Raw genomic sequence first — 16,808 nt, 5'->3', positions numbered from 1 at the left:
CCTCATATCAGTGAGGTCATATGATACATGTCTTTCTCTGTTTGACTTATTTCGCTCAATATAATACCCTCCAGTTCCATCCACGTCGTTGCAAATGGCAAGATCTCATTCCTTTTGATGGCTGCATAATATTCCATTGTATACATTTTTATCTTATGTTAGAGGACTTTAAGATCTTTTTACAATCATTTATTTTAACAGAAAGTGAACCTGTTTATATTTAGCATGCAGTTCCAGGTCTACTTTGTGGTCTGTGTTTCCACTGAATTTAAATTTCGAAGTCTTTATCATATTATTTTAGTCTGTTTGACTTATCTGATGCTTCTTGGGCTCCCACTGGCCCCAAATGGTGCTGTCTGAGGAAGCAAAATGGGTTCCCCCAGTCTGGACCATTGGTTGTCTTGAAGTAAGACAAGAAAAACCCCACAGGGCATCTGGGAATAAAAAGGCTTCCTGAGTCAGAACTTACTATGGCATGATCCACATAAAGGGCCTCCCAGATGCTCCAATGTCTCTGGACAGAGGATGGACATTTTAGACTTTTAGAGACAAAGGCCCTGCTGCCTGTGTGCTTAGGTCTCTTCTGGTGGTCCTCCCCACCTACTCTGGTGTCCCCAGTGTGGAGAGGAGTTTCAGGCTTGCAGAGGCTACTCTGGCCAGGTGCTTGTCTGACAGGATCTTTTCCTCTGACAGGGACAGAGAGTGTTCCCAGGCTGGGCTGCTTCTTGTGGTGGAATTCCTATACAGGTGCCCTCTGGAGGAGAGTTGCAAGACCATGGGGACAAAGAGACTTCCACAATCAGACTGCTTGTGTGGTGTCTCTTGCTTGTGCTGTGTGGTAGCCTCAGAGTCTCCGCCAGAAGGAGAGTGTTTCTTCCAATCTATCCCCCTTGCTGCTCTGGCATAGCTCACCTGGTATTCATTTGGGTTCCATCTGGGGGAGGAATGGCCCTCCCCCAGCTGTCTTCTGATGCTGGTTGGGGGTCAGGAAATGCTGAGCATGGGTCACCTTCTTCATTTGGTGCTGGTATGTTGCTCCTCCAGTATTCAGGTCCCAAACCAGTTCCCTGTCTTCTTACCAACTATTTGAAATCTCCTTTAGTGACCTCTTGTTATTTCCAGGACAAAGAGTGGGCACAAATGGATCTATGCTATCTTGTCTTGTTCAGAAATCCAGGTTGTGTTTTATAGTTTTATGTCTTAGGGGAGACTTTTTAATGAAGGCAGTTATGGAGAAGAATGGAAAACTTCATAGCAGGCAGAAGGAAATGGAAGTGGAGCCCTCTTTCTTTGGAAGCTGTAGGAAGTTGAGTAAATATTCTAGATGAATTGCACAACCATCTCTGAGTGAGTACGCTTTCTGTTTCATCCAATTTTAAGTCTTGTATTTCTTCATTACTTCTCTATACAGGTAGGTAGGTGTAATGATAAACATACTATGTTTTGTTTTTTTTGTAGGCCATTGCTCTGCTTTTGGCATCCCTTGAGATTTAGATCCTTATAGAAAAGAATTGTATTGTAAAATTTGGATTATTATTTAGCACTGGATGAATTGATGGAATAATAAAAGGGGCTAATGGTGATTACTTAATTGAGCTTACAAAATTTTATATATGCATAAGAAGAGAGATATTCACATGTAATGTTATTCTCAGCCCCTTGTGGCACTCTGAGTGCTTTGATTTAAATTGCATGTAAAAGAATTATTTTATTATGGTGGTTAAACTGTAGTATAATTACATGTGTGCATACAGACTCTATTAGTCCTGTGGTCTTAAAAGTGAGTGTCCTCATCGCTTTGGGAAGAAAATATCAGCATTTCTATTTATTTTTATCTCATTGTCCTTTAATTTATATTTTATGCCTATTTTTAAATGCCATAATATATTAGAATAGAATAGATGCAGAAAATTTTAAAATTATATAATTTGGGGCCCTGATAGGGTGTTGACTGTGTAGTGAAAATGGTTTGGAGGTTAGTGATTCAGGAAACAGAAAATTTTTTAAATTGGCTGCATGAAAATGTACTCAATCTGGGGGAGTTTACCCTCAAATCTTTCAGTTTGAATAAAGAAAGGCAGAATGTGTAAAATACTCATGTTTGCATGAGTTTGAAGATTACACATCAGGCTTAGAGCCTCAGGGAAAGAAACATTTTTGAAGTCATGCAGGAGAGAAGGAAATCTGACCACCCAGGACAGAACTTGGATCTGGGGTATGAGAGAACATTTCGTTTGCATGATTTCACAGGAAAGTCAGCTTTTGCTCTTCCTAGTGGTTCTCACCTGTCTTTAAAAATCACTTCTCTTTCTTCACCTGTACTTCCTAAGTTCCTTACCCTGCTTTGCTATTTCTTTGTCCATAGCATAGGTCACCTGCTAACATACTATAATGCACTCATATTCATGTCTATTGTGTCTTCCCTCAGACAGAATGTCAGTTCCATGAGGGAAAGTGTCTGCCTGCTTTGCTCAGTGATATGAACCAGACACCTACCACAGTGCCTGAGTAATGTGGGAATTCATCAAATGTTCGTTAAATGACCAATAGCAGAGTATGGGACTGACTTACAACTTTTAGGAATTAGTGGTTTTTATTAGCTATTGTAGCTAAACTGTTCTGCAGTTAATGTTGCAAGGTGAGGACACTTTTCTTTTTCTCTGCGTAAACATAAACTACATTTGGAGATTGAGGTTTGAGATCCAATATGCTAGTTAGAATACAACATTTAAAAAAGAAAAGAATTTCTTTATTCAAAATATGTCTATTCCTTTAAAAACTTTATTTTTTATGGAGGTATAATTGACATGTGACAATTATATTAGCTTCAGGTGTACAGCATAATGATTCAATATCTGTATGTATTATGAAGTGATCACCATAATAGGTCTAGTTAGTAGCCTTCATCATACATAGTTACAGAAATTTTTGTGTGTGTGGTGAGAACTCTTATGATTTACTCTCTTAGCAACTTTCAAATATGCAATAAGCATATTCCCTTTTCGTGAGTGCAATTAAGTGGGACGAGTGACTCTGAGTGTTAGAATCAAGGAATCATGATTGAACAGTTGAGTTGAGTAAGACTTCTTGTAGCTAATTCATATAGAGCCATCACTGAGGCTTGCCTGGCTCCTGTCATGTTGGTATGGCATGCAAGTGTGGACCTGTTTTAAAACCTATGTTATCTTTTCCATTTATTCATGCATTGATTTCTAAATGCTGTTCATTGCTCCATTTTTCTTTCCTATCTTCTCTGTCCAAATAGATTATAGTAATTGCAGAAGCTTTCTGGGTGGCAGAGTCATGTCTGGATGCCTCCTGGGCATTTTGGAAAGATGCTGGGGAGCAGTCAACTCACTATTAGAGTTATATTTTCAGGGGATTACAGGCTTTTTGGTTTTAAGAGTCTTTAAATATGAATATTATCTTAGGAGTGGGCACTTTTTAATTATTTGATTCATGATTAACTGACCATCTGCTGGGAGTAAGACAATGAAGGGATAGAAAACAGGAGTGGATTCAAAAGAAAAGAATGAAAAACTCTTGGAGAGAGTGGACTAATTTTGGGGAGGTGGTCATGACATTTGTTTAGGTTTTGTGTAGGGCTGGCTCTGTAAAGAAATGGATTGTTTTCATTTTATTCTTACTTATCCACTGTGCTTTACAATGTATGTCTTATGTTAGTGTTGAGAGAGAGCAGTGACTTAGCACTCATTATTACTGGGTGGTATAAATACTTTGGTTCTGGTATTTGATGTAGTCTAGCCATGGCTCTTGAGTGTACTCATTTCTGTGATTTGCTAAAGTAACCTACAATTTTTGATGGTTTCTGGTACAAAGTCGATGAAATACAGGAAAATTAAGTTCAGATGCGTTTGGACAAAACTTTAATTGATCTCCTCTCTTCTCTCTGACTTTCCCATCCTTTATTTACTCATCCAGTCTCATGTGCTCAGATGCCTTTTTGATTCTTAACGTCTCCCTAATTTCTTCAGTATAGTCAAACCCTATTTCTGTAGCTACACCTCTCATGTGTTTTGCTTCTTTTCGCTTGGCAGAGCCCTCTTTGATTTTCTTTTAGAGTGTCATAATACTATTCCAACTTGTTTCTGGACCTGCTTCTTTGCTCTGCCAGTCCCATACTCCCACAACCCTCCAAACCAGGTAAGTGTTTCTATTTTCCCATTCTGGACATACTGCTCTCTGGAACTAAAATTTCCTGGTTTCCTGTTGCCTTGTAGAATAAGTACAAACTTTCCAAATTGACGTATATGATCCTCCACAGTGCATAAGTGATCCCTGAATGCTTTCCCCTTGATACCCTGCAGTAATGTGTATAGCATATCATGTGAGCATAATAATGAGAACTATTAAAAAGTGTCTGTTAAAAAAGTGAACATTTCTTGTGTTGTGATCAAACTTGATTATTTACTGAGACCTTATAATGCTTTACAAATTAAAAGCTCAGTTCCTTTTGTATTAACAGCTCAGAATGCAGGAGATAATGACATCATGAAATGATTTTAAATGAATTGACAGATATGCCATCTTCCTATTTGTGCCTATCAGTATCCCATCAAACCTTCAGAACTCCATGATGAAACCATCAGTCCGGAAAACTCTCTTGTTCTTTCATCCAGACGTCTTCCCACTTTCCTTTAATTCACTGCAGTACTTTGGTTAACATCACTTGCTGTACTGACTTCTCTACCATATAGTATAGTAATTTGCATGTTGATGTCACTCTCTCCACAACTTGAGAGCAAACTTCTGGGTGATAGAGATTTTTTAAACCTCTTTTAGTCCTTATAGTGCTCAGGACATGTGATTGACTCATCTCTCAGATCAGTACATTTCAAGGATTTTTGTTTGTTTGTTTCTGTTTTGTAACCACTGGTATTGTTCTTCCTATAGCAAGGCCTATTTCCTCAAATGTAATCTTACATGCAAATCTGTAAAAGAAGAAAAAAAATAGACTCACTCTAGTTGGCAGGAGGGTGATTGTTATATTCTTCCCAAATATCCCCTTTCCATCTGCCCCTTGCTGACTCTACAGAACACCCATGGCTCTGCTCAATCTTGTCTGAAAACTACAGTATTCAGTTTATATGTCATGGTCAAGCTGAGAGAAGCCTTTTAATATCACCACCTCAGTTATTTATCTGAAATCTTGAATTTGTACTGGGAATAAACTTTATAAGAGAAGAATACATGAAGAAATCTGTGGGCTAGTGGTGAACTTATGTTTCTTACAATTGCATTGTCCATTTATTGCCAAATTTCACCACTTCTAAATACCATCCTCTCTGTTGGAAATACCGAGAAACTGAAGAAAAGGAAGTTAAGCGGGTAGCACAATAGAATTAGATGTTTTCAGCAAAAAAAAAATGACTGAGAAAGGAAGTACATACAGGTTTTTCTCATAGTCCCCTGCCTTTTAAAAGAAAACTAAAATATGAGAAAGCTGACATTTTATATGCATACAGGAGAAAAGAGAGGTTCAATATTGGTTTGGGGTAGGCTATTCTGTTGTGTCCTGAAAGGTTTGGGTCATCACAGCTAGAGACAGAAGCAGGACTCAAACAAAGAAAATATTGGCCTTGGAAGAGATTGGTTTCATTAGACATGCTCCTGTATGTTGGGAAAGGCTTCTTCACACGGCGGAGGGAAATTGACTTGAGTTCTGATCGGAAGATGTGCCAAGTTCTGCTCATCTCTAGAGCCATTGCAAGTTAATCAGTAAGGGCAGAGAATACTCTAATACAAAGGAAAATTTCAGAAAAGAGAGAAGAAGAAAGTGGAGTATAAGGAGAATACGAGATAATATTTGCTCTTAGGGTATAAAATTGAAGCAATAGATTTATGTCTTCACCAAATACAGCACTAATATCATCTCATCCTTCACAACTCAAGTCTTTTACTCACATTTCCCCTTCTTCCCCTCACCCTTCGCTCTTCATCCTCCTCCTGCTCCAACTTTTTATTTCCTCTCTTTCAGGATGTTGGATGGAGTATTTCCTATTGTCTGTTGTCTAGGAATTCCTGCCAAAGCCCTAAATCTGCAGAAACAGCCTGGCAATCCCACTGCCTTCTAAGGAGAGCTAGCAGAGATGGGCCCTAATCCTGGGTTATTTAGCAGCAGTTGGACAAGCTGAGCTACCCTAATCCAGTTACCTTTCTCCAGCAGAAGACTAAGTATATGAGGAGGGTGTTATGATTCAGTGGCCCAGCAGGGAGTGTTTGCAAGGTCAACTCTCTAAGACAATTACTGACAGAGATAATTATTCACTGGTTCTAAAAGAAGGGGGAAACCACATGTCATCCCTCAGATTCATGTGTGTTTATGAATCCAACCTTCTGATCCACTCTGTGTCTATGTGAATAGGAAGAGAAGAGGATTGTCAGGAGACCCCAGTATGGGATAAAAAGCAAAACAATATAATGGCTCCTCGGTTGTTTGGAGTGGGTATGATGCATGAGTTTACTGTGGGTTCCCTAGTAGACAGATGACCCCGAGCCAATTTTCTCCAGTAGGGTGCAGGCAGGGTGAGGGGAGCAGCAGCTGGGGAGAACACTGCAGGTGGCACAGCTGTGGGGTAGATAAAGAATCAGGGCGCCTGAGTGGCTCAGTCGGTTGGGCGACTGCCTTCGGCTCAGGTCACGATCCTGGAGTCCCGGGATTGAGTCCCGCATCGGGCTCCCTGCTCGGCGGGGAGCCTGCTTCTCCCTCTGACCCTCCCCCCTCTCATGTGCTCTCTCTCATTCTCTCTCTCTCAAATAAATAAATAAAATCTTTAAAAAAAAAAAAATCAAGCCAGAGTATTTCCCCTGCTAAAGAAACTAGACAGTGGGGGTGTCCCCACTTGTGAATGTCCTGGAAAATCACAAGGGAGACACCTGCCACTCGAGGGAATTCAAGGTTAGCTTCTGTTAATGATGAGAAGACCATGGAAGTACCACATAAGTCAGTGATGTCAGAACTTGCCCATCTCTTCTCATCCTGTCTCCCGTTCTAACTTAGCAAAGGGAGATGGAGATCCAGAAGCGGGAGGGGAAGAAACCTTGCAGAAATTGACCACCTCTTCTTCCCCTGGTAGGTCCCATGAGCCACAAAAAGGCAGAGGAAAACATTAATAGGCTGAATATGAAATGGAGTTGAGACTTGAATGGACTTATGAGACCCAGAGTGACTAGAACCTATGGGATGCATCCATGATGATGCCAACAAGATGAGTTCAGGGGTACATGGTGGAAAACAGTCACTGCAGAAGGATAACACCATTTCATATTTGAATCTGCCCTGGTCATAATTTCATACATTGAAATCCTAAACACTGGAAGGCAATAGTATTAATAGGTGGGGCCTTTGGCAGGTGATTAAGTTATGAGGGTAGAGCCCTCATGATGGGGTTAGTACTCTAATGAAAGAGACCCCCCCCCCAGAGCTCCCTGGCTCCTTCCAACACTCAGGGACACAGCAGGAAGTCTGTGACCTGGAAGAGGGGGGGCCCTCACCTGGCTATGCTGTGGAATGAAATTTCTGTTGTTTCTAAGTCTGTGGTAGTTTGTTATAGCAGCCCGAATGGACCGAGACAGTAGCCTATGGAGTTGCAGATGGCTCAGTAAACCTCATGCTACGTGGGTGCATCACAGCCTCAGAGTGCTTACATTGTCCATTGGAATATGGTGAGAGTTAGCTGATAGTGTGTGGCTGACTCTCATCAAGAATCCTGAGAGTTCACTCTTCTTGGTAGCATGACCGGCATGATGCATAGTTACCTAATTCTTGGATTCTAATACCGTGACCCATAATAATTTACAGTGATTCTAAAGGAAGCTGTTAATGGTCTTACTTGTAATGCTAGTTTCTGCTATTTGTGACAAATTTTAATAGGAACTTCTCAATGGTAGTGATGGATTCTCTTTTGATTTTCTATGAAATGAAGAAGAGAAACGTTGACAAATTGCCCTTTTTGATTTTGACATCTCCGAGGAGTCAGTTTTTATTTTTTAAGATGAGACCCATTACACCCAAGCATGCATTAAAAAGCTATAAAGCTAAGAGGAGCTTGCTATGGGACGGATCATTAAGAACCTTCCCAGAAATAGATGGCACGGATGTGCGCTTAGCAGTTGCTGTCGTAGACGATTCGGCACTTCAGGAGCTTGAGATAATTGTCAATCTTATGTGAATCTCTGCGTAGGCAGTGGAGCAGGTTATAAAAAGCAAAAAGGCGAGTGTCTTCATCAGCCATCTGCAGGGACGGAAGTCCTGACCATACGGAGTAGACCTCATTCTCTTTGACTCCAGGATGAACCTAATCACCAAAAAGACAGTGACTTAGTATTGTCAGTATTTGCTTATCTTTGTTCCTTCTAATTGTCAAATTAGGATTTGGGCAAGAGGCATGAATGTAAAGCTCTCTAGGTAGAGGCATGGATTATTGAGCCAGTACATCAGAAATCTGTTAATGGTCTAAAAAGTAGAAGCAGGATTCAGGTGTAAGCGTTCTAACACGTAGGTGATCACAGATGAAGTATGTGTGCATCGGACTAAATAGAGAACCACAAGGTTGCTAGAGATTGAGAGAGAGTCAGTTGCAATATAGTTGTGCCAAATGTATATGTATTTACGGGCCATATGTGTATATATATGTGAATGTGACCAAGGGACAATGGAGGAGCTAGTCTTAGTTCTCATACTAGAGGAGTCTATTTCATGTCCTGAATCTTGTCTCTGATGTGTTCTTTGTACCGAATTTCTTCTGATAGCTCAGAACAATTACATTTATCTGTTTCCTGCTTCAAACTGATTCTCTTCTCCATGTAGTGTATGTATAAAAGACCTCAGAAATGATGATTGCACCTGATGGTCTAAGATGCAGGTCATCTAGTGACATCTACCACAAAGATCTGCTGAAAGAGTCAGGAGACTTTCATAATCTACCCAGGACCATTAACCCCCAAATGTCTACGAGCAATAGGGGCTTTGTTTTGAAATCTCTGGGGTGGGAGATGCCGAGGATCATGCATATGAGAAAGGGGGGGTACTAGCAGTGACCCCTCAGTGGTGAGGGGTGGGTGGTAGGCTGGGAAGCATGACAGTGAAAACAAAAGGGCACTGAGGAATGCGAGGGAGGGGTACCCTGACCTCTGCCCCGCCCCCCTGCTTTGCAAGCTGGGAATCTCCAGAGAACTGAGAGACGGAGTAGGCAGCTTGGGAAGTAGGCACATCAGCTGCTTTGAGAGCTGCTGGGTACAAATGTGGGATAATTGTAGACCCTGATCTGTTGAACTGTCTCCTACAGAGTAAGAATATTTTTTTAAACTTGGGATTTCCTATTGGAATTTAAAGTGTGCGTGTTCGTAGTGTGTGTATTTGTTGCCTTGCTTTATGTTTAATTTTGGTGCTTGGGCCCTAAGATGAAATTTACTGTACAAGGGACAATGATAATAAGAATAAATAAGTGGTAAAAAAAAAAAAGAACTAAATGAAGTATTCTAGAACAAATTAGCGACCTCAGAAAGTAAGCTGACAGAAATGAAGAAAATAACTTGAAAGTCTAGGTGTTTATTTCATGTCTCAAGTGGAAATGTGCTTTGTATCTGTGTTGGATATATTCTTCTCCCATGAAAGTGACAAAAAGGACACATGATAACATGTACTTTGGACAGAGTAAGGGAAGTATAAAATCCTATTACTATTATAATTCTATCTTTTTCTTTAGATGACACATTATTTCTGAGAACTTCATGAGGCTGTTTGGATGTTACTTCACTCGTGCTGAAATTATCCCATCTGATTGGAGATCTATATTGTAAATATTAACTCAATCTAAATATGACATTATTTGGGGAGATTAGATGTAATGTTATGAATGTTGATTTTGGAAGCCTTCCCCCAAAAGAAAACATAAAATTTAGGATGAGACCACTTTCTGCAAATGACAAAATAAAGAATTTCAGAAAAGATACACTCCCTTCTTTTGTGACCCACTGAAATCTGACCTCATCTTTTCAATCTCTGACAATCTCTTCTCTCTCTGACAAATATGTCCAGCACAGGTGGGGCTGGGGTAGTGGCAAGAAATACCATCTCATCTGATTTTGATTTTCTCTTTTCTCCCTTCCCACTGTCATCCTTTGGTGTGGGGAGAAAAGAGAAAAAACATGAGCAGAATTTCAGTAGCAGGTGTCCTGGGATACTTTGAGAAAAATGTTTATCTTGCAGATTCCACTCTCCAGTTTTCTTTTCCTTGAAAATATTATAAACCCCAGTCCCCAGGAAGGGGCAAGCCTTTAGTGGATTTGTGTGCTCTGTAGGGAAGGCTGCACCTGTCATCTATCACATCCTAAGATTCACTTACAATAGGATCTACCAGTATGAATTACTAGAATCTTGCTTTATTTAACAGCAACCTAGGATAAGAAATGCCTAAATTTTGTTCTTGCAAAGGGAGGGATTTCAGAACTTGCTTCTCACCATGGAGGTTACCTCTTTCATCAATGAAGAAAACAAAGAAGTGTCAGAAGGATGCTCACCTGGCCAACTATCTTCTCCATACCCTCTAGAAGTCTTCTGTTTTGTTCCTCAATCTCTATGGCTCTGGACAGAATCGAATCTGGGGCTTCTTGCATACCCCGCACTTCCGTGACTAGATGATACAGGGGGTCATTCCAGGAGCGCAGCACTCTGAGTATCAGGTTCAGAAGGTCTTCGTGCTAAGTGACCATATAAAATAATTGCATTAAAAAAAGCATAACAAAGGGGGCACCTGGGTGGCTCAGTGGGTTAAGCGTCTGCCTTCCGCTCAGGTCATGATCTTAGGGTTCTGGGATTATACCCCACATCAGGCTCCCTGCTCAGCGGGGAGTCTGCTTCTCCCTCTCCCTCTGCTCCTCCCCCCAGTTTGTGCTCCCTCTCAAATAAATAAAAAAAATTTAAAGAAAGCATAACACAGTGGGTTTAGTTTACGTGTGAGTTTTCGTGCTGAGAGGCTGACCCAAATGATCTCTTTGTTATTCCTATATGTATGTACAATTTTTTGTAGGTGGTTAAAGTTGTAAAAATAAAAAAGTTTAAGCTATTGGCCTAAACTTTGCTAAAATAAAAAAAATAATCTGGTTTATTTGAATAACTACTTCATCTAATGAGAATTCTAGTTTATAGCATGAGAAATTTTGTTCTCCTCGGAAGTTCTACCATCCGCCCACTCAGTGAGCTTTTTTTTTTTTTTATATTTGGCAGCTTTGCTTGTCCAAAAAGAATTTTGTTGGCACTCAGGATGTGCCTTCAGTACCTGACCCAGGAAAGACAGATTCCATGAGTGCCAATGACAAAGGGCCCACATCATGTTCATCCAAGGACACATTCATATTAATGAGTCAAATCCTTCTTTAATGGATTCGCTTACGATTTGTAGTTTTTATTTTATGAAATTAGAACAAAGAGCCAGTGAAGAAGGCATGGCACTCATGAATATGCTCTCCTCAGTCTATCCCAGCCCCCGTCCCTGTGCTGCAACCAGAGAAGTCTCTTCTGTTGAGCTGTTCAGGTGAATAAAATGGCACCATGACAGTGGTAGGAACAGCATCAGAGGAATTTACAAGGGAGGTTTGCCCCCTATATTCTCACTGTCAGGATCGCACATGAAACTCTTAGGAGCTGCTCGTCTCTGATTTAAAAGGCTTGCTTTCCTGAGGTCTGTGAACTAGTCTAGGGTAAAGGAAGTGAAGAGTGGAGAAGAATCCAACAGATGTGGCGATGGAAACATGTCCTGCGATATGAAGTGAAGGAGATATAAGCCGCGGATGGCCGTCTAGTTGGGCTAGTTGGAGCATGAGGGCTTGGAATTGGATGAAGCCCAGACCCACGGCTTCCCACCCCATCATGACTCCAGATTCCACAGCCTCTGCAAGCTTCAGCTTCCTCATCTCAGCAAGTGTAATAGCAGTGCCTAGTGTCCTAGGACTTTTTTGTGAGGATTAACTACAGTAATACACGTACATCGCTTGGTGAAGTGTCTGGCCAGGGAGTGGCTCTTAATACATTTTAACTCTTCCTCATCCTTCTTCACCCTTTCCCTTCATTTTATCATCATCATTATCAGTACTATTAATGAGCTGAGCAGACAGAAAGAATGCTGGTACCCATTAACAAAGTTGTGAAGTGAAAGCAGATTGCATTTATGGGGGGATATATGTGAAGATGCTTATTTTAAGTCATGTTAAGACAGTGCTTGTGGCAGGGAATCAGAAAGGAGAGATTATTATGATAAAGAAAAGGGATAAATGATTGGGGCTTCCCATGCAGACCTTGTGGTCATCAGAACAGAAGCAATCATGTAGCCATGAGAAACAAAACATAATATTTTACAGGACCTTAATTGGGGAGAGACTTATAATTCAGAAGTGACAGGTGATGGAGGAGTCAGGGAAGAATGAAGAGAGAGGCAGGTGTCAGAGAAGGAGAAGTAGCATCAGAAGGAGAGCCTTCAAAGTCTGGAAGAGATGGCTCACCAGGCACAGTGCTCAGTAATGTTGAATGCGGCCAGTGGAGGAGCCAAGGGTATCACGTGATAAATACAAAGTTGCATGCATGTCTTACCTATCCATGAATTTTGCAAACCTTCTATTTTATCCATGGAAGTCCAATTCAGTTCAGGCTTTCACATGGTATAATATATGCAAATCTGGGTCCAAGGCATTGATTAAAATAATGTTGTTTGCATGAACAACTTAGAGATTTATTTTGCTGCCACAATCTTTAGTCCTCATTTAGTTTTACTGATGCTTCATCAGTTACATGCGGTCATTTCTCTCTGATTACTTGTTCTTCCTCCATATTTCTTTGTGCATGCAACTAGCATTACCTAACAGTACTTCATGGTGGCACCTCAGTGGTGTTGGTGAGAAACCTGGATAGAAGACTCACGTGGATTTGCTGGGCTTGCTCCTTGTCTTCAGGGGTAGAGAGGGAGGAAGTGTGACAGCTGTTGATGGCCTTGGTAATGAAACCCCGGCCCTGGGCGTACCTTTTATCCTGAAAGCGAGCAAGCAAATTTAATTAGTTATAGTTGTTTGAGCATTGGTTAAATGAGCCCATTACCAGAATATTAACACACTTGATAGATGTGTAATCTGTTTTTTTAAAATGAGAATTACATGAAAAACTGAAACTAAAGAATTGAGAAAGGCACCCTTTCCCTGCCTTTTATTTTGATTTTCTCTATCAGTGCATTCTTTTTTAAAATCTTACTTTTCCAAATCCCAACCTCTTCCCTTTTTTATGATTCCCTTGTTTAATTTTACCCTTTCCACAAGTTACTACTTGGAAAGCAAACACATTTAATACCCCCAAAAAAGAAACATTAAATATTTTGTTAACTATCCTCTTTCTTTAGTATTTGAACCAATATCCTATACCTATATTTTGCCATTTAATATTTTCTTTACTGGGAGTCCAAGCCTATATGCTCCTCTAATAGACATTATAAAATTATAACTTTTCTTTGACTAACATCTGAATCCACACACCTGTACTTTACCATGTTCATCATAGATGCATAATACAATTTTGTTGATTGTTACAAAATGGTAAGTCAAAAAAACAGGGTATAAAATTTTAGGAAATATTAATCAGTGGACTCAGAATTAAAATACACACGCACACACACAACAACTAGCTAAGGCATTGACGTAAAGCTAATCTCTACCAAAAGCTGTGAAAATCTAAGGAGATTACCAGGAAGATGTGAAAGACACAAGAATGGCAGTCAAAAGAGGAGGATGGAAGAAAAACCAATGAGTACAGAGAACTATGGAATATGTGTTTATTACAAACATTGAGCCACATTCCTTATGGTGACCCTTTGATTTATTGAACCTCTCATACACTGGTTGACCTAAAAGAGTTAAGGTACAACTTTCAAAGTACCATAATCAGAAGGAGAATATTGTTTCCAATTCTAAACCAACCCTTCAATTCTAGTTCTAAATCTATACACTGGACATCTTAGAACAATAATTTATAGCATTTTTGGGTTTCAGAAGAGCTATTATTGTTTGTTTTCCTGACATGGATTCAGCTTAGTTTAACTTTCTTCAATTAACTCCATTCCAGGCAGTGTGATTCTCATTTATTAGATATCTGGGATGCCAGATGACGAATGCCTCAGGAGACATGTACTCCACACACAAGGACAAGAACTCAGCATGCTTCCAATTACTCAAGCTCCACCCAAAAGTGCTTTATGCCAGGTGTTGTTATGGAGTGATTGGTTGTGTTTTCCCAAAATGCCTATGTTGAAGTCCTAACCCCCAGTGCATTATATTTGAAGATAGGGCCTTTATGGAGGTAAGTAAGGTTAAATGAGGTCATAAGAGTGGAGCCCTGATCCAATAGGATTAGTGTCCTTACAAGAAGAGACACCAGAGAATCCCCCCACCCCCACCCTCTACCACCATGAGGACAGGGAAAAGGCAAGATGGGCAGATGTGTGCCCTTATCAGAACCTGACCATGCTGGCGCCCTGATCTCAGACTTCCAGCCTCCAGATCTGTCCAAAAATACATTTCTGTTGAAGCCACCCAACCTATGGAATTCCTTTACGGCAGCCCCAGCTGGCTAATACAGACGCTTAAAATTTGCTGGAAAAATTTTTTTTAAAGAAAACAAATTAAAGGAAAATTTTAAAGAGTCATTATACTCTTTGAGAATCTTTGAGGTTTCATGACACTGTCCCTTTCTTCTTGCCCCCCCCCCATTTTATGAGCCAATGGCTTTTTTTTTTTTTTTTTTACCTAAAAAGTGTGTTATTTGAGATTTGGCTCCGGCATCTTTCTTGGCTCAAGTGTGGGAAGCTTCCTTCTGGGAAGAAGCAAGAAGGGCGGTACTTACAAATTCGTTGAACATCTCCGAGGAGAGGTTATGGATGTAGTGAGACAGGATGACCGCGCGGTCAAACAGGTCTCGGAGGGACACCTGGCAGTTGACAGCCCCGGTGGGACAGATGGGCAGGGAGGCTACGCTCTGGCCCAGGAGGAGTTCCGACACCAGCAGCAGCAGGGGCAGGAGCGACCCTGCTCAAATAGAAACACCAGCCACTCTGATCTGTTCAGCGGAGGTTATGAAAAGTAATTCTGCCAGGGGAGCCTTCTCTTCCCCCCACCCCCACCCCACCCTCCGCAGGATTTGGTACCATGATAGCCAGGGTGGGAAAGAACCAACACCTCCCGCCATTGTCAATTTAGTTATGTAATTCTATTTGCACAGATACATAGTTGGAGAAGCGGGTTACTCCCTGCATGTTAGCTCTTCTAAACTCTGGAAACCTGAAACCTCTTGCTCAGAGATTATTAGCTAAAGTTTCAAATTAGTGCCACCCCCCTCAAGAATGTTGACAATTCGACAAATCCGTGAGTTGTTGCACATACCTTTCAGTGACCACCCTTTGTTGTCCATGGTGGTGATGCTTTCGAGAAACACACGTCGCCAGAGAAGGTCTGGTAGCCCAACAGCTTTCTCTCCCAGATATTGGCTTTATAAGCCTTTGACATCTTCATGAATATATTTAATCAGGCAGTCCCTTCCCTTTTGCCAGTCATCTATCTCCGTCATTGAGATTACCCCCATAATTTCAAACATCAAATGGTCTTTTATTTCTTATTCATATTCAGGAAGACATACTGGCCAGAAATGAACATTCTAGGAAGGATTTTGATTAATTAGACCAAAAGGAAATGAGAGAAATGATGAAGGTGAGATCTGGAGACTATTTTGGGTGAAAGGACCCGTAGCACTACAGAAGTCATTTGCTTTAAAATTTGCCTTTGTTTCTCTGCAGGGTCTTGAATATAGCATTATATTTCACTTAGGTGTCTCATATATTAGCGACGGGTATTCTTTTTTTTTCCCCAGTTCAGAATTGCCAGGTGAAGTCAAGGTCTCAAAACCGACACAGGAAATTATCAGGAAATATAGAATAAGGAGAAAGTAGGACATTCGATCCCCTGTCATGCTCTCGTTATGTTTGCTCTCATCTTTTTCTTGCTTCTACACATTCTGTTTTGCCCTTTTTAAATGACCTGTATGTATGGTACTTTGTTTTAAAATGGGTATTTTCATCTGTTCATTTCTTTTGACTTCAACATTTATGTAAATTTAGATTAGCATCCCCAGTTTACAGATTAAAGAACAGAGGCCTGGAGAGATTCAGTGTCAAGAATATTGAAGTAATTAGTCAAATTAGATGCTGGCAGGAATTTTGCTTCACAAGGAATCAGGAGGGATATAAAGAAGACTTGGAAATGAATCATTTAACAAACACAGTTGGGCATGAACAAGAAATCACCCCTGACCTTAGGGACTTTATTCTGGGCAAGCAACATAGTGGTTTTCAAGGACGAACACACACACACACACACACACACACACACCCCTTGGAATATGATGTAGTAAAACAAAATTCTAGGCAATAATTTGCACTTTCCTCAAGGATGAGTGGACAGACTTCACTAATTTATGATCATTTTATTTCTCCGACCCAGCACCCCTCCAGGGCCAAGGTGACAAAAATTAATCTTTCATGGGCTCAAAAGTTCCATCCGCCTCTTAGAGATTTCCTAAATGAAATGATTTTAATGAATAAGAACTGGGTTGTTGACGACTTTCTCTAATTTTTGAGTCCTTGCATCTAAAGCAGCCCGTGACCTTTAGCTTCAATGTCGCCATATGCCTCTCCTGGCAAATCAACAGGTGAGGTGATTTTTAAAATAATTCTTTTCCATGGCATTTGCTTTTTCCATAG

The 16,808-nt window shown here is 40.6% G+C and overlaps 1 protein-coding gene and 1 long non-coding RNA gene across 4 annotated transcripts in view; one reads left to right on the top strand and one right to left on the bottom strand.

Moving 5' to 3' along the window:
• The window catches only part of LOC115943232 (uncharacterized), an 85,952-nt gene that overhangs the window by 18,218 nt on the left and 50,926 nt on the right, over nt 1-16,808 (top strand). The gene's annotated exons all lie outside the window — the stretch shown is intronic.
• On the bottom strand, nt 7,943-15,463 carry PRL (prolactin). Of its 2 annotated transcripts, none has more exons than XM_031035502.2 (5): nt 15,436-15,463; nt 14,900-15,084; nt 12,935-13,042; nt 10,543-10,722; nt 7,943-8,318 (listed from the first exon to the last, which is right to left on the bottom strand). In XM_031035502.2, exons 1-5 carry the CDS (start codon nt 15,461-15,463, stop codon nt 8,127-8,129), a joined length of 693 nt encoding a protein of 230 aa, XP_030891362.1. In that variant the 3' UTR covers nt 7,943-8,126. The 2 variants fall into 2 exon arrangements, with proteins under 2 accessions (XP_030891362.1, XP_006740265.1); XM_006740202.2 differs by having other exon boundaries at nt 14,900-15,081.

This window comes from Leptonychotes weddellii, chromosome 8 (genome assembly GCF_054177405.1).
Source record: "Leptonychotes weddellii isolate Sample4059 chromosome 8, ASM5417740v2, whole genome shotgun sequence".
NCBI classification, from domain to species: Eukaryota; Metazoa; Chordata; class Mammalia; order Carnivora; family Phocidae; genus Leptonychotes; species Leptonychotes weddellii.
The sequence above is the reverse complement of the archived record's forward strand: the minus strand, read 5'-3'. Positions and strand labels throughout refer to the sequence as shown.